We start from the raw sequence: 18,668 nt of genomic DNA on the forward strand, positions 1-18,668 counted from the left end.
CCGATAAGGCATAGTAATTAGTGAAAATATAACCTGCCACTGCTGAATTATATATCGGATATTTTATACTTCCTGATAGCAGAATTCTGTTGCACCTGAATAAGTGAAAGTGAGATCTGTTTTTACCTGTCTCATTCGTTTTCTTCTTTCGCTGCTTCACTTTTTTCTTAATAGTTTCCTTAGATATGTCATTGTCTGCCATTATGTCCAGGGCCAAAGACTTAAATTGTGGCCTTAGCCGATCCTTTATAAAGCCTGTCTCCATATTCCAAATAACAAAATGATCCCTACAAAACAGCAAAGGACATGGGTTATTTATGGGTTAACATTTTATTTTCGACCCCCTCCTACTTAACATAATATGGCAAGATCATCTCTTTTGGATATAAAAATACACAGGGAATGGGCTGGCTACAAGTGCACATGGGCTTTTGGGCAGCAGAGTGCCATTTGCCACATATCTAATCCACCTTCAGCTTGAGAGCATGTCCAAATCACCATGGTTTTCCGTAAGCAGAGTTTCTAAGCCCAGACATCTGTCCAGGTATGCATGGTGCTGACGCCAGCTTTGTGCAGAAACAAGAAGGTTTGTACATTCAAAAGGTTTTCCTGGAGTTATCCTTAGGATAGGTCATCCATATCAGATTGTGAGGGGTCTGATTTCTAGCACCCCTGATGATCAGCCTTTTGAGTAAGCCGGGGAGCTTGGACTAGCGTTGTGGCCTGTTCCTGGTGCACAGTACTGAGCACAGCATTGTCTAGCTCAGTCCTATTCACTGGAATGAGGCTCATCTGCAGAATTGGACATTATGTCACAGGCCAAGCAAAAGTACGCAGTGCTCACCCAAGGAGCGTGGTCTATTCCAACAGCTGATCTCAGGGGCGGACTGGGAACTTAAAGTGGCCCTGGAAAAAAAAAAGTGGCCCCATGTTGTAGGCGGGTCCAAATTGACAGAAGGCAGGGCAACTGAAGTCGGAGGGGCAAACAATACCATAGTGCAGAACAAAATACTGCCCCAGAACCAAATACCACAGTGCGGCAGAAAATACTGCCCACTTTATATAATGCTGAGAGCATCAGATCTTTATTATCTGGCTGTCGGCCAAGAGGAGGGCTTGGGCGGTTGTCAGGGCATCGGCCAACTGAGAAATTTCCCTGTAGAGTCTATGGCCAGTCTGCCCATGGCTGATCTGCTATTCGCTGCAATGGGAGCAGTGCTGCAGTAACCAGCTAACCAATGGAGCTGTGTAGTTTGGGCCTCAACCTCTGGTGCTGGAGCTACAGCAGAACAGCCGATTGGCAGGGATGCGGAATGGCCTACCTGGAGGATAGGCCTTCAATATAAAAGAACCAGAAAACCCCTTTAACTCCTGGAAAACCTGGTTTAAGTGCTAGATGTATGGCATCAGGCATGGGGGAAGGCATTGTAATGCAAGCACATATAATTTTTCATTTGTATCATATACGTGATGAACACTTGGCTATGCCCACATGAATAGAAAATCTATCCCTCCCACTGTAGATTATTCCACATTCTCACCTATTTTCTGAAAGCCCCAGGAGTAGTCCTTTGTCCAGGACCCTGTACTCATGCTTAGGACAAGGTATAACATAGAGGCCTGTCTGCCGGCGGACGTATTTTTTCTTCAGCAAATCATAAGTGAGAAGAGTCTATGAAGACAAAGTAGCTATACAATTATACAGAGTGACCACCTACTTTACACAGCTCCCAGAAGATACGTTCAAACAATCTACTGCCATTCACATAGCAAAATGGCTTTCTCAAAAATAGTCATGGATTTCTTCTCACCTGAAATATAGGTCTGGGAGTGTCAGTGAATGAGGCCATACCCCTGTCAGTGAGGATGTAAAGCTTCATGTCTCTGACTAACACAATGTCGTTGCTCTCCATCAATCCTCGCTCCACGCGCACAGCACTGCTTTTACACTTTGACTTCACAATGTTCCAGACAGTGATCACCCCAGGCCTCACACTTCTGCAGACCGCATATCTGTCCACAGCAAAACAGAAGACATTTACAGCACGGACAAGTCATTATCACCATGTTTTATAACATTGTAGACAACATGCATGGCTGCCTGAGTAGAATGGATTGCGTCCATTGCACTGGAAATGTCCATTATTACAGTACATTATTAAAGGGCATCTGTCAGCAGGTTTGTACCTATGAAACTGGCTGCCCTGTTACATGTGCTTTTGGCAGCTGAAGACATCTGTGTTGGTCCCATGTTCATATGTGTCACCCTTTAAGGGAAAGATTATGTTTTAATTTATGCAAATTAGCTTCTAGGAGCAATGGGGGCGTTGCCATTACACTTAGAGACTCTGTTCTCTCTGCAACTCCCGCGCCCTATGCACTTAGAATGACAGGACCAGATGTGATGATGTTGATGAACATGGGACCAACGCAGATGTCTTCAGCAGCCAAGTGCACATGTAACAGGTCAGCTGGTTTCATAGGTACAAACCTGCTGACAGATTCCCTTTAAGAACTATAGTCTATTACACTGGAATTTCTTTTCCGCCTTTTAATATTAAGCATAAGTAGTATATATTTGTTAAAGATATAGAATATGTTGTCAAAAAGGTGTCTGTATAAGACTTTGATCCTAATTGGAGAGTCCAGCAGCCAGTGACCAGGTAGCATTTCTTCACAATTACATATGAAAGTAATTGTGAAAATCATTAAAGTTTTCTCCTGGTTTTAGCAAATACATTTGATTAGAATACAATTTTTATACAATGTATGGGCAATATTGATGTAGATATATAAAATGAGTCATTTTGATATATTTTACTTCAGGCTTTAAGGGAATCTGCCACCAACGACCTCTTTATCCAGCTGTTTGCATAGAGATTTGGCTGTGGTTTATCTGATTAAAATGCTGTTTTTGTTTTGTTGATCCTAGGCTGTGTTACCGAGTTATGATACTTTTTCTTAATATGCATATTAGGTGCATATGAGAGCATCACCATTGCTCCTGATGCACACAAGCTCCACTCCTTTCTGCTACCACACTGAGAAGATAAACCCATGCTCCTCTGTCTCTCTGCTGGACCCCCTCAGAAGAAGCAGTAAATTGAGTGTATGGTCATTTCAGGAAGCAGGGGAGGAGGAGATGACATGGCTCTTAATTGGAGTAGGAGGCTTTTTTCTCTTTTCTTATATTTGCTTGTACTATTGATTTAGTAAAAGTTTGTTGAAACAATGGTGCCTATGTAAGGGATTACCTGGGAAAGTTCTTCATTGTAACAATCTCTTGAATCCCATCGGCTACCTTTGCATTGTTGATGTTGACGGTCAGAGACTGGTCATTTATACGGTTAGCTAAATTCCATGATCGTAAGACGTGCTCTCCTTCACAGAAAGCTAGGCAGTACCGAAGATCAAAGCACACTCCTAAGACATTGACACGAAAATATGTTAAAATGGCACCTGTGTACATAAGATCATTGTACATGTAAAGAGTTTAAGACAAGCTAGAATGTAACGTTACTACACAGTCGGCTCACATTATTATGACCACCAACCAATATCCAGTGTAACCACCATGTGCAGCATGGACAGCAACTAGATGGGCTGGGAGTGACTCATTAAGGTCCTGGTAGGTTGTTACAGATATCTGGAGCCATGCTGACTGCTGTGCATCCCACAGCTGCTGGAGGGTGCATGGGGAAGGATCCATAGAGTGAACATGAGGATTGTCTGTGGTCCCACAGCTGCTCAATTGGGTTCAAGTCTGGGGAATTAGGGGGCCAGGGAAGTACTTGGAAGTCTTGGTCATACTGTTCCAAGCGAGGTTGGATATTTCTAGCCATGTGACATGTCACATTGTCTTGATGGAATATCCCATGCACGACCACCCAAGGGAGGACAATCAGCATGTATGGGTCTACGTGATCTGTAAGAATGGATTCATACCCAAATCATTTGAGAGCCCCTTCTACATGGATGAGTGGGCCCAGTGAATGCCATGAACATTCCCCAGACCATAGCATTGCCACCACCAGCTTGTGTTCTTCCAGCAGTGGTTGCAGGGTATTTGTTCTCTGATGTTTCTTGCCTGACACGCCAAAGTCCATCTATTCGATGAGGCATTAAACATCTCATCACTCATTAGAGAACACAACCCTTTGCAAATCAGCTGAGGTCCTATTCTGATACTGCAACGGAAATGTAAGCTTTTCTGCTGATGCAACTTTGCTGGCAGAGGTGCAGTGACCATCCGTCTGCTTCAGAGCCCCATATGCAGTAAGGTTCCCTGAACTGTTGTTTTAGACAAACGTCTGGTAGCTCCCTGGTTCATTTTGGCAGTCAGCTGCTCCACTGTAGCATGTTGGTTTGCCCTTGCGCACCTTCGTAGCCAACATTCACCTCTGACATCCATGGCATGAGGTGCTCTGCAGTTTCCATGTCGATTGTTTGCAATGGTGCCATTTGTCTGCTCACTCTACACTTTTATCACAGCAGCATGCAAACAGTTCACAAACTGCGCAATTTCAGAAATACTTCCACCCTTGGCCCAAAACACAATAATCATTCTTTTCTGCAACTTTGATAAATCATACCTTTTACCCATGGCAACAACGAGGGATATGTGTGAAGACACCAAGCAGCTCACAACACCTGACTTCCTTCATGAGCTACATGCTGAAAGTAGGAAGTGGTCATAATAATGTGACTTGACCATGGGTTTGGGTACTGAACATTATAATTAGTACGTAAATGCTAGGAAACTCTCTGTGGTTGCCTTGGTTGAGGTGTTGCTTTGGTCTACATTCCCCAGTGGTTCAGTGCTGTTCACAAGGCTATGCATCAAGGACTATGGATGACTATGACCATGCTCCTGCTATTCAGGTCAGTTCTTAAAGAGGAAGCAATGTCATGGAGGTCTCACATTCTTTATGTTACTAGTGCAATTCCATGATCAGTCTATCTCTAGTACTAAAACAACAATTTTCTCTTTACATGACCATCAGTTTTACTTCTCATTTAGGGTTAATTTCTCTGGACAAATAGTCACACTTCTGTGCCTGATACACACTTATCAAATAGCACCATGCGACTGTTCTCAGCGGAAAACTACTACTGCTGTCATAGTTTTGATATCCCGAAGAATATCCACGCATAGTCCAGCTTACCTCCCAGTGGCACCGATGAAAACTTTGCCATATGTTTATGGTCCTCTGTTTCTAGATTCCAAACTACTATCTCAGTGGTATTGGCGTTTGGGAGCCGAGAAAACGCAACCACGTGAGATCCTTGACGATTCACAGCAAACTTGGTAATGAAGTCATTGCAGCAGCCCTTCACTGTGCGAATATAGGCAAATGTGTGCACACTGAAAAGCTCTATATGCACCATGTCATGCAATTTTGGCGAAGGATACCTGCAATACAGTGTTTATTAGACTTTAGAGAGCAAATACCAATTACTTATGTCCCATATTATCAGAAATGAGTACTGTTTTCCCAATCTGCACTTACTGTTGACTATGAAAATCTTGGGTTACTCTACATTTTCCACTGTATTGTGGATGCATTGATATGGTAATGTCGGTACACAGCTGCTTATGCACGCTCTGTTGTCCTAGAGGCCAAAACTGCTTTGTAACACAGACTATTTGGATCCACATCAATACCAAAAACAGAGGTGCCCCTTTTAACCCATTGGAGTAGAGAGGAGGCTACAGATGTACTGCCACCCTATATTATAGTGAATGGATTGTCTCATAACTTAGACAACGTACATGCAGTCACTTCTCCACTGCACATGGGGACATGGGACATTGAATGTCATATTCAGCCCTTACTTGGAGTCAATGCCCATATCTGAGACCCCCATGACCTGTTAGGTTAACTATCACTAGTACTGGTATTAAAAAGTGCTCAAAGAGCATTTACACATAAAATTGCTCCTTGAATTGTCTTCTTCTGCTTGCCTGTTCCTAATCACCTCTATGTCTTTGCTGTTTTTATGATCGATATATTGTATGGATATTTATTGTATTGCAACAGATAACTTGTGTTCTAAATAATCTGCAAATACCGTACTTAATTTTGATATATTATTGTGTCCCCTAAATATATTTATTTTACAAGGCATGGGATCCAAATCAATGAACATGGAAACTATCATTACCCAAGCAACTGTTTCCTGCAAGGCCTCTTCCACATGAGCGATACGGAATGTGCCATGGTCTGTTCAGTGAAAAACGGACAGTTTTTCATGCAAATTTAAAGGCGTTTTAAAGGCCACTTTCTCACTGCTTGTGACCAATCTGTATGTAGGATGACTGACAACTGGCAATATATCCTTTGTTGATATTCTGTACCATTTGCTATGGCATATTTCATAGGCCATTGTCTTTTGTGCTGTCCACAAGATGGTCCTGTTCATAAGATGGTCATGGGATCAGGCAAATCACCTCCATGTGATGTCTCCTGCATTCAAACACACTGCACCTGCCCTAAACTTTCCAAAATTGCCAGTGCAGAAGGCAGGTGCAGTGTGTTTGAACAGAGAAGACATCACATGGAGGTGATTTGCCTGATCTGACCTGGCAAACAAGGGGAGCAGACCTTATGAAATATAGAAAATTTTGCAGAATTTCAACAAAGGCTATAATAGTAAGTGCCATATAATCATCTCACAAACACATTGGTCAACAATAGCCAGAAAGTGGCCAACCCCTATAATAATTTTTGTCTGCACTTGCATTCTGTGTTTTAGTTTTTCCAACCAGATTGCATCCATTTTTCACGTGCATGAAGAAAAACTGAAGAATAACACTCAACATCTCCTAGCAAGTATCAGTGAAAAACACATTGTATCCAGATGCCTGACGTTTTTCAAGAAGCCGCATTCATTTCTAAGGGGCAAAGGCTACTTGAAAAATGGACAATGTAGAACAAAGTGTGATTTTTCACAAGCGCAAAGATGACCATTGAAATACCATGCTCACGTGCCTATACAATTGAAATGAATAGGTCAGGATTCAGTCTGGATTCTGTTTATTAGCGAAGTGGATCGCATCCGGACGGAAAACTTGCTTGTGTGAAATTAGCCTTAGAGGAAACACTTACATTCCTGTGAAAGGGAATATTTAGCATTATTCATTATATACCTGCAGATCAGTAGGAAATATTCCTTTGTTACAGCCACACCTTGAACCGAAGCCACTGGATCTTGTGCAGTAAGTTTGGCCGCAACAGCTCCTCGTCTGGCATTCAGTACCATGGCTTCCTTCCCACTCCTGTCACAAAGGAAACACAAGATCATTTCCAATTGCACATTGCTCTGCCTATAGTCATTTTAGCATCTAACTCTGAAAAAAAATAAAGAATATAGCAGCAGCTTTGTATTAGTTTGATCAGATTAAGGCCAAGTTCACACTTTCCTTATTATTATTTCCATCAGTTATTGCCGCAAAGTGAACATTGCAAGATTTACAATGTAAAAAGACAGGGGTGGTATTGGTGTTTTTTTTTTTTTTTTCCATCCACCCGGAAAGAGTTAAAAGGAGTTTTTGAACTGATGACTTCCAGATAAATTATCAGGACCCCCAGCCGATTCCAAAACGCTTCCATTTTGTCCCTATTCATTGTCCATGGGGACAAAACGGAACTGAAGGGAATGTAGTACACCAGAATGCATTCCGTTCTGTTTCGTTGCAGCAAGCAGCGTTTTTGAGTGCGTCCTGGGATCCGGAGCAAGACGGATCCATCCTGACTCACAATGTAAGTCAATGGAGATGGATCCGTTTTCTCTGACACAAAAGAAAACAGATCCGTCCCCCATTGACTTACAATGGTTTTAGAGACGGATCCGTCTTGGATATTATAGAGATAATACAACCGGATCCGTTCATAATGGATGCAGACAGTTGTATTATTATGGCGGAAGCATTTTGCTGATCCATGACAGATCAAGCGTGAAAGTAGCCTAACTTATGTGTACACAAAAATGGTGCATTAAAAAATATAACTTGTCCTGCAAAAACAAACCCTCATATGGCTACATCAACTGAAAAATAAAAAAGTTATAGCTCTTGGAAAGAAAAAGAAAAAATGTAAAAAAAAAAACTCTTGAGTTGAGTCGTGTGCTGTACCCTTTGGCTTAGGTTTAGGCTGATATCCCAAGTCATTGTTCCAAATCTGTTTAAATGGCCAGACAGTGACAGTTAGTGTCGATATCCAATAGGGGCCCTATAGAGCCAGCGTTTGTCCTATTAAAGAGCTTGCTGTATTCAGTTATGGACACACAAAAGAAAATTTATTTACACTAAAACAAAATAATTTCATAAGTAAAATATGCACAATAAAGAAAATATTATATTATTATTATTGCCTTTAGAATCATTCACCTATATTTTCATACACCGTAAATCAAAGAACTAACCATAGTCAGCAATAATCATAGTAGATACAGTATACAGACAGCTTGACCCATACAATTTACTATGTTGTACTTACCTGTAGGCAAATACAATGTACTCTTTAAATGAATTCCGAGAAACCAGAATGGAGTGGTTTTTATGGACTGGTGTTTCATCGGCAGGAATGTCTATCTGACAGATAATCTTACAGGAGTCAGCCAAGTCAAACACCTGGAAGACACAAAATCACTAATAAAATACCAGCAAAATACAAAAGACACTTTACATGTACATTAAATTCACCGGAGCAGAGTTAGTAAAGCAATATTCATACGCATTGGGGAAGATTCACTAATCCTGACTCGCTTTTGAGGCTGAAGGCCTCATGCACTCAACCGTATTTGGGTCCAATCTGCATTTTTTTGTGGATCGCACATGGACCCATTCATTTCTACGGGGCCGTAAAAAATGCAGACAGCACAGGGATGTCATCCATGTGCTGTCCGCCCAAAAAGCTAAAATACAATAGATTTAGAACATGTCCTATTCTTGTCCATTTTGCAGACAAGAATAGGCAATAGGGCGGGACGTGCAGGACAGTGCGGGAGCGTGTGGTTTGCAGATAAGGTTGTGTTCAGACAGTGTAAACTGAGAAATATAGAATACTGACCTTAACTAAATGGCTTCCATCAAAAAAAGCTAAGAGAAGCTGGCCATCCATAGCAGATGTCAGGATAGGGGCATCCAAACAGTCACTGGCAGCGAAGACCATTTTACTACATGAGAGGTCCCATATCTGGAAACTGTGGTCCTGAGTAACAGCGATTATTCTGTTCTGCATACACGCAGTGATGGAGTCGGTGTTCTTTCCAATGCCATGAAGAGTGAATACAGGCTTCCCCGCCGTTAAGTCCCAAACCTTCAGGGTGCCATCTCTGGAAGCGGTCAGTGCTCGTAGATCAACCTGCACTTCTGCAACGGCGGTAATGCTGTCGGTGTGGCCTATACAACAACAGGGATAGCAAGGTACAATACTGCTTCTTAGCTGTCTTATTGTAAAAGAAACGTGTGGCTACTGTATGGTTACTATGAGATTTTCAGTATTAATGTTCAACAGTGTTTTTTAAGGATCCTATTATCTTCTGTCTCCTGATATGTCTGTTTCAGTGAAGACTTGCATTCACATTTACCCCTTTCCAACATCAGCTGTACATGTACGGCGGAAGTCAGGACTTTAAAGATGGCTCCCACCCAGCTCAGCAGGCCCCTGGAGGCAGAGTCCATGATTGGCGATAACGCTTTTCACAGACTTTTAACCCCTCAGCTGCCATGGTCAAGTACTGGGAGCGCTATGATGAAATCGCAGGAGGCGATTGCTTTGGCAGCCTTGGGCCTTCTGAAGGCAAGAAGGTAGTGATTCTCCTATTGATGCAGGTTGTAAATCATTGCAGTATATGAGAGGAGTGATCAGATGATCGCATGTTAAAGTCCCCCAGGGGCACTAAAAATAAAGTGTTACAAAAGGTAAAAGAAAGTTTTAAAAAATATAAAAATGTATAAAAATTCTAATCATTCTCTTTCCCCATTTAACAAATAAAAATAAAGAATAAAAATAATAAGCATCTTTAGTATTGCTGCATCCCAAAATACCAAAACTATTAAAATATAAAAGTATTAATCCAGTATTGTCAACGATGTAACGGGAAAAAAAATCAAAATAGACGATTCACCATTTTTGTTGTTGTATCACTTCCCCAAAAATGGAATCAAATGTGATCAAAATGTCACACACACCCCCGAATTGTATTACTGAAAAATACAGATACATGACCCTCCATCAGCGGCCATCTTATAGACAGGACCTCTGTGTGGACAGCACAATAGACTTTTCAAACAAGGGAGTATACATTATGAAATATAGAAAATGGTGCAGAATTTCAACAAAGACTATATTAGTAAGTGCCATATAATCATCTCACAAGCATCGGTCAGCAGTAACCAGAAAGTGGCCAACCCCTTTAAGTATAATGGAGTTTGAATACACGCCCTTAGGCATATCAGCCACTTGACTGTATGGATTTTATTTAAGATATAATGCTCTGGTGCTCACAGGGAGGATTATTTATAATTGTAAAGGTATTTCATTCTGTATGATATCTTTGTACAATATTTATATACAATACCATTAAAGAAGATCTGCACTTAAAAGTAAGAGAACTAATAAAGAAATGGTCCACACATTTTTTACAGATGTATTTCAAATACAGTTTGCATGAAACTCATGCAAATCCTGTGAAATAGACAGCCATCGTACCTGCTAAGGTGTCATAGAGAATCCCCCCAGGTGGCAGAAGGCACGTGAACGAAGGTATGAAAGTGGCAATAGAGGACTGCTGACACTGAGACATCAAGGACGGCAGTATTGGATATTTCCTTGGATCACCTAGAATTAACAAAATTGGTTGGTTAAATGTTAATTTAAAGGCTATCAAAACCTTTGGGGGCAATTTTCTGCAGTTTTTGTGATACAGGGGTTACATTTCAGTCTATTTGCAGACTGTCAATTTGCAGACTGTCTATTTGCAGACTGTCTGATGACAGCTCATGTGCAGCTCTTATCTCTGATCTCCTGACCTCATAAATGCTCATTTAAAAAAAAAATATGACTGCATTTTACTCATTTTGGGCTAAAATAATTTTTTTTTCAATTGGTCTTTATAAAAAATATTGAGCTGTTCTGTCACAAAGGGTTAACTGTTTTACTTTTACTTTGTGCCAGTGATCTAATAACCCTTTTTTCTAATTTACTAAGAGAAACACTTATTTAAAGAGGACCTTTCACTAGTTTAAAAACTAACTATATCAGTGGGCAGAGCGGCGCCCAGGGGTCCCCCTGCACTTACTAGTATGTCTGGGCGCCGCTCCGTTCGCCCGGTATAGGCTCCGGTGTGTGCAGCTCCCTCTGTTGTACGGGGCAGAGTTTTAGTATTAGGGTTGTCCCTTGCTGCAGCGCTGGCCAATCGTAGCGCACAGCTATCGGGATGGAGACCCGATCATTATTATTTTCCCTTATAACATGGTTATAAGGGAAAATAATAGCATTCTGAATACAGAATGCATAGAAAATAGGGCTGGAGGGGTTAAAAAAAATAAAAAAAATAATTTAACTGACCTTAATCCACTTGCTCACGCAGCCGGCATCTCTTGTCTTCATCTTAGCTGTGTGTAGGAAAAGGACCTTTGATGACATCACTCCGGTCATCACATGATCCATCACATGGTCTTTTACCATGGTGATGGATCATGTGATGGACCATGTGATGACCGGAGTGACGTCACCACAGGTCCTTTTCCTGCAATCAGCAAAGAAGGAGACCCCTCCAGCGCTATTTTACTATGCATTCTGTATTCAGAATGCTATTATTTTCCCTTATAACCATGGTATAAGGGAAAATAATACAATCTACAGAACACCGATCCCAAGGCCGAACTTCTGTGAAGAAGTTCGGGTTTGGGTACCAAACATGCGCGATTTTTCTCACGCGAGTGCAAAACGCATTACAATGTTTTGCACTCGCGTGGAAAAATCGTGCATGTTCCCGCAACGCACCCGGACCTTTTCCCGCAACGCCCGTGTGAAACCAGCCTTAGAGTTATTGTTGCATCATTACATATATTTCCTAGATACATTAAATATTAATATCACATCATTTTGGTTTAATGAGTGAGACTACTGGGACGTGATAGAAACAAACACAAATATGGCGAAGGCGATCTTTCTTGTCTCTTGTCCAAGAGCGGTTTGCATGGTGGATTTGCAGTAGGTCCAGGCACTGATTCGCAGGATAAGGTATAATATATACTTAACTTGCAGCACAGTACGGGTACGGCCACGTGGTCAGGTTTCCTAATGAAGTTTTGGAAGCCAAAATCAGGAGAGGATCATATAGGAGAGAAAGCATACAGGACAGATATGACTTTTCTTTTTTGGGTTCACCCCTGGTTTTGGCTTCCAAAACTGCATAGTTTAAGAAATTAGAAATGAAGCGAGTATTATTTAGTTTGGTGATATGACTTACCGGGGGCAACAGGTATGTCAGTGGCATCTATCTGGTGCAGTCGTCCTTTGAGCTGTGATGCCAGCTGACAGGCGTCTCTCTGTAACACCTTTATAGATAACTGAAGAGTTTCAGATAGCAGATTCAAATCAAGTATTGGCCTGTCAATCAGAAAGCAGAATCAGGGCATGGTCTGTGACGTAATATCATATAAACCGGTAAATTTGCTGATGGGGTACACATTTTTCTGTGAAAACTGATACAAAGCAATGCTAGAAAGAGTCTTATGGGTGAAACCGTTTAAAATGTGATTCATGTATCCACACCCATGGTAAATCTATACATACACGTCCAATAAAAAATAAAAAACCATAGCCAAAATACTGGCTTGGGATGACGCAGTATAAAATGTATGTTTTTTTGCAGTTCCTTTATGGTTTTAACACCTTTTTTGGTTCTCTAATCCCTGCCAATCTGCTGGGTCCTGTGGCCAATCACAGGTCTCATCAGTCACAGCAGCTTGAAAGCTATCTCACAGCTGTGACGTAACGCTGAAAGTCGATGTGACCACTGAGGCCTAAGATTGGTAGCAGCAGTCATGGGACCCAGACACTTTCTGGTCACGTGGGGATCATCTGTGGGACCATGGGCAGTTGAGTCTGGATTTTTATGTTCAGAGGCATAGGTCTGGAAGATAGGGGTTGTCAGCTCCAAAGCCAGAGAACCCCTTTAACATACCTCAAATTGGGGTTCCCCATCATAAAAAATGATGGAATATCACATTGACTAATTAGTGACTGCCGGGAACCTCAGGATTCCTAATTACGCTCCTTTTCATTACACTGCACTTCATCTCTCAGATATTGATGACTTATTCTGAGGATAGGACATCAATATTAACAGATGGACAACCCCTTTAGGGGGAGATTCATCAAAACTGGCGTTTTCAACACTGGTCTTAATATCCCCTGCACAGCCAGAGGATGTGCTTATTTTATGATGAGGCACGCGCCTTGTCATAATGGTGCCCAGAACGAAATCTACTCTACCTCTTAGCTGGCGCAGATTTCAGTTATCGTTCACACAAAAAAACTGTCATAAACAATGATAGATCCATCCACACCCATGCCACTCTCCCTTTTCAGAAAGTGGTGAGGGCAAATTGTATTTGTGGAAACGTTTCTACATAAATGGTGTTTAAAAAGTTGTAAACCTAGGGTTTGCAACTTCTTTACACCAATTTTCTGACATCTAGGTATGATAAATCTCCCCTTAAAAGGGGTTGTCCGGGTTCAGAGCTGAACCCAGACATACCTCCATTTTCACCCAGGCAGCCCCCCTGCTCCGATGCTCTCCTTTGCCCTGCGCGAATTTTTTGGAGATCCGGTGACATATCGGTGCTCTCCATGGGGCTGCCAGGAAGCCCGGTGACGTCACCAGTAAATCGGCTAGGGCAGCGCTAAAGCCCGCCCATCAGAGCCGGTGACGTCTTCCGAACACACTGCCGGGCGCAAGTTTCCGCCCGGCAGTGTGTTATTGAAAACAAGAGAGACCAGGGCAAGGGAGCGCATTGGAGCATGAGATGCTCCGATGCTAGCCTCAGGGGGGCTGCCTTGGTGAAAATAAGGGTATGTCCGGGTTCAGCTCTGAACCCGGACAACCCCTTTAAATCTTTCCCCCTACCAATGGCAGGACAAGTTTTCATCTAAAAGCGTTTTTATTGCTTTAAAGAAAGCTCACATTGATATAGTGCAGTGTACAATATAGTCTTGCACATGGCTATAGTTTTGCACATTGTATTGCATGCAAAAATCACACGTTCTTGTGAATAAGGTCTGAAAATGAGCAGGTAATATTTTCTTGTAGCTGAAGGGTGGACCCCACAATGAATTCCATTGGTGGCCCCAACACACCCCAGTGCAAAACTATGAGTACGGTTTCCCAATTACGGATCAGGTCTGTCATCTGGGATCTCCATCAATGAGCCAGAATGAAGGCCTGCTATATCAGAGGATCAGAGGATTTCATCCATGACATTCTTATGCCCTTTAAAGGGAATTGCTCCATCTATAATTTTGAGGTGCCACACTTGGTCAGGGTTACCCGGCTGTTTTTGTGTGTAATAACAGTGGCCGAGTGCCACATAATTCTTTACTGAGAAACATGGTTGTCGTGTGTCTGGGTCAGCTTAGGAGGGCGTTAACATGTGCACTCCTTATTAGTCTACACTAGCCTTCAACTATTCTAAACCCTCTGAAATCCAATAATGGCCAATGGGTGGGGAACACAATTGCACGAGTACAAACTATACTTTGATGACCCCTTTCAAATTTTGTAAAAATACCTTAAAGGGGTTGTCCCATGTAAAATATTCTACAGTTTTCAAACCAGCAGCTGGATCTGTTCCACAGCTCCACAAAAAAGATAGACCATTTGACTTTTAAAAGTTTTGCTCCTCTCTTACGGTCAAACACGTTCACCTCCATACTAAAGGCCTTACCGCTCAGGATTTATAGCAGCTTTTATGTCATCCTGGATTTCCACCACGGAGCTAGCCCAAGCTTTATGGAGCAGGTACTCATAATTGAATATGCACTCTGTTACCAGACGTTGTATTTGATTCGATTGCAACAGATGATATGATGTTCCAAGGATTTTACGCAGGTTAAACACATGGACAGCTCGGTTTTCATGCTTTACCACCCATGACAGTGGCATGATTGCTGTGACACTATCACTTTTATTAAGTCTATGGCGACTTTGACTTTCCAGGTAGTAATTGGTAAAAGCAGAGTGGATAGAAAGTTGATGCTCCTTTGACTTCACATATCTATTCATACACACAGACCTAAACTGGTTGTGAGCCCAGTTAATGACATAGCTCTCATCTGTCCTTTGTTCCACCAAGTGGATCCCAAAGTCATTACGTAACTTGATCCAGAGTACTTCTGGAAACACTGGTACTACCACTCCCTGGTACTGTCTTATTTCATCCATTACCGCTTGGTCAAGTGACAGCAAGTCTAAGAGTTCTTCTTGTGTTATGCCATTTCTGGACAATGAGATGTATGATGTGGTCTTTTTTACTACTTGGTCTCCATGTTTTTTCTCTAGTCTTGATAGGAGCCAGGAATAAATCTTTGAGATATTAGGATGCAAAAGGATTTCACGGTCAGTGGTATAGGATGTCCACTGATGTGACTCCATATATGAGCAAACTGCATAGAGTGGAAGAGGGCATGAGGTACAGGCCTCAATCAGGACTCTTCTTTGTTGCCCAGTGAGTTTACGACAATCTCTGTTTAGCCAAGACTCAATCGTGTCATTAATTTCCACTGAACTCAATGGTGGTATCTGAATAATATTCTGTTCCAATGTAAGTTTCTGCAACAAAATATAATGGAAACATCTAAGAAAACAGTAGGAAATCTGGCATTTTAATACTGGTGTATTGCAGGCATTTCATGTACGTTGAGTAGTCTACATAATAAAAGGATACTATATGAGAGCGTTATGAGAGATATCACATGTAGATCCTTTGACTTGATGATCACCAACAGTTCATTAACCCCCAAATGGCTCAAACCAATCAAACCAACAGCATGTATCACGCTATTCATAGACATGGAACCTTTTCATATATATAGATCTATAGAAAAAAACAATGATTTAGGGCTCGTTAACACAAACGTTTTTTTGGGTTCAGTATACGGGCCGTTTTTTTGCGTTCCGTATACGGAACTATTCATTTCAATGGTTCCACAAAAAAAACGGAATGTACTCTGTATGCATTCCGTTTCCGTATTTCCATTTTTCCGTTCCGTTCAAAGATAGAACATGTCCTATTATTGCCCGCAAATCACATTCCATGGCTCCATTCAAGTCAATGGGTCAGCAAAATAAACACCGGAAACACTACTGAAACAAAAAAACGGAAAAACGGATCAGTTAAAAACGGCCCGCAAAACACTGAAAAAGCCATATGGTCGTGTGAACGAGCCCTTACTTTGTGAGAAAAAGGATGGGGTTTCTGGATCTGCCAGACTCAGGCATGGGGATAATTGTTGTCTACCTGATCCTTCTCCTGTAGCTATCTGGCTGTGACCAGCTACAGTGCACTTAAATATTATAGCACAGGGAATGCCATGGTAAAATTAACATTATGATTGCCATTACCTACTACTGCCAGATAATGGCACATACATTTTCCGTTAATACAATAAAAAACACGAAGCAACAATAATTGTGATTACCTGTAAATGCCTGAAGGAGGCACAGTCTGATGAGACAGACACAATGAAGTGTACATGTGGGGGCAGCTCTGTGGGTATCCAGGACAGATGTGCTTCACTTTCTGATAACTCGTCTGTACCATCCAAGATTACCATGAGTGGTCTACCTTCAGTAGCCAATTCCAGAACAGTTGAGAACTCATTTATCAATCCTTTGAGAGTCTTAGAATAGAAAAAGTAACAATTACTAATCAAACCAGGCTCTATAAACTTTTTGGTAAATGCACCTCTAGTTCTATTAGGAACAGATTGATATCTAATATATAAAGCTGTGTGTGTGTATGTATGTGTGTATGTATGTCCGCTAAAGGAATCCGCATCGTCGCATTTACAATCACGAAATTTGGTACACAGGTACATCAGGTGTCCGGGAAGGTTTTAGACTGTGTCTCAGCTCTCTAGCACGTACCATTCCTGAGATATTCCCCAAAAAATGCAAATATGGCACCATCCCATGACCTTCATTAGCCAATAGAAGCTTGCAGGTCTTTCTCCTCATATCTCAGCTGCCATACACATGGTCACATGACCCTTATCAGCCAATAGAAGCTTGCAGGCCCTTAGTCTCCACATACACAGTTTTACACCAGGTTTCTATAACAACCCAGCTATTTTTGCTTCACTGCTGTAGGTCAGCTTTAAAAGGAGCAGGGTGCTGTGGATGACACTGTTAAGGAAACGGAGTGCTGTGGAGGTCCCAGTTAAGGGGGCAGGCTGCTGTGGAGGTCACAGTTAAGGGGACAGTCCGCTATGGAGGTCACTGTTAAGGGGCAGGGTGCTGTAGAGGTCACTGTTAAGGAGGCGGGCATTGTGGAAATCACTGTTAAGGAGAAGGGGTATTGTAGAGGTCACTAATAAAGGGGCGGCCGCTGTGGAGGTCTCTGTTAAGGGGGCATGGAACGGTAGCGGTCACGGTTAAGGGGACTTTCCGCTATGGAGGTCAGTGTTAAGGGGCAGGGTTCTGTAAAGGGGCGAAGTGTTGTGGAGGTGACATTTTAAGGGAACTGAGCTCTGTGTAGGTCACTGTTAAGGGGGCAGGTTATTGTGGAAATCACTGTTAACGAGACGGGGTACTGTGTAGGTCACAAATAAAGGGCCGGCCACTGTGGAGGATACTGTTAAAGGGGCAAGTACTGTGGAGGTTACTGTTAAGGGGGTGGGGGACTGTGGAGGTCACTATTAAAGGGGTGGGCACTGTGGAGGTCACTATTAATGGAGCAGAGGACTGTGGAGGCCACTTATTAAAGGAGCAGCGGGGTACTGGGAGGTCACTGTTAAGGGAGCGGGGTACAGTGGAGGTCACTGTTAAGGGAGCATGGTACTGTGGCAGTCACTGTTAAAGGGGCAGTCGCTGTGGAGGTCTCTGTTAAGGAGGCCGGGAATGGTGGAGGTCACAGATAAGGGGACTGTAACCTATGGTCAGTGTTCAGGGGCAGGTGCTGTAGAGGTCACTGTTAAGGGGCAGACCCCTGTGAAGGTCACTGTCAAGGGGGTAGGGTGCTGTGGAACTCACTGATAAAGGGTCAGGCTGCTATGAAGGTCAAAGTTATGGGGGTGGGCTGCTGTGAAGGTCCTATTTTAAGGAGGCGGGGCACTGTGGGGGGTCAGTGTTAAGGGGTGGGGGCTGTGGAGGTCACTGTTATAGGGGCGGAGTACTGTACATGTCACTGTTATAGGGGATACTGTCGATATCTTTTAACGACACACACATACCGGGTCCTTCTGCTAGTATGTATATATTCTGTATTTTAAAGGCCAATTATCAGGGCAATTATCAGGAAGGAGCGTTCCTAGGAATGCTCATTGCCAATAACTGCCATGTGTAAAGGTGCCGCCGATCACCAGATGAATGAGCAAACGCTCGTTAATAGGAAAAGAACATTGTTAATGCAGACTCCAATATGATCATTTCTGGGA

The 18,668-nt window shown here is 42.4% G+C and overlaps 1 protein-coding gene across 1 annotated transcript in view; it reads right to left on the bottom strand.

The window, feature by feature from the left end:
• LOC120991011 overlaps positions 1–18,668 on the bottom strand; it is a 61,744-nt gene that overhangs the window by 11,392 nt on the left and 31,684 nt on the right. Inside the window, exons 14-25 of the mRNA XM_040419900.1 lie at positions 16,713–16,913; positions 14,960–15,843; positions 12,481–12,620; positions 10,716–10,844; positions 9,072–9,403; positions 8,499–8,632; positions 7,151–7,279; positions 5,166–5,413; positions 3,255–3,423; positions 1,812–2,013; positions 1,542–1,672; positions 127–287 (exon numbers count right to left, since the gene is read on the bottom strand). Of these exons, the coding sequence (XP_040275834.1) occupies positions 127–287; positions 1,542–1,672; positions 1,812–2,013; positions 3,255–3,423; positions 5,166–5,413; positions 7,151–7,279; positions 8,499–8,632; positions 9,072–9,403; positions 10,716–10,844; positions 12,481–12,620; positions 14,960–15,843; positions 16,713–16,913 (2,860 nt within the window). The remainder of the gene's footprint in view (positions 1–126; positions 288–1,541; positions 1,673–1,811; positions 2,014–3,254; positions 3,424–5,165; positions 5,414–7,150; positions 7,280–8,498; positions 8,633–9,071; positions 9,404–10,715; positions 10,845–12,480; positions 12,621–14,959; positions 15,844–16,712; positions 16,914–18,668) is intronic.

Source organism: Bufo bufo, chromosome 2 (assembly GCF_905171765.1).
Source record: "Bufo bufo chromosome 2, aBufBuf1.1, whole genome shotgun sequence".
Taxonomy (NCBI): Eukaryota; Metazoa; Chordata; class Amphibia; order Anura; family Bufonidae; genus Bufo; species Bufo bufo.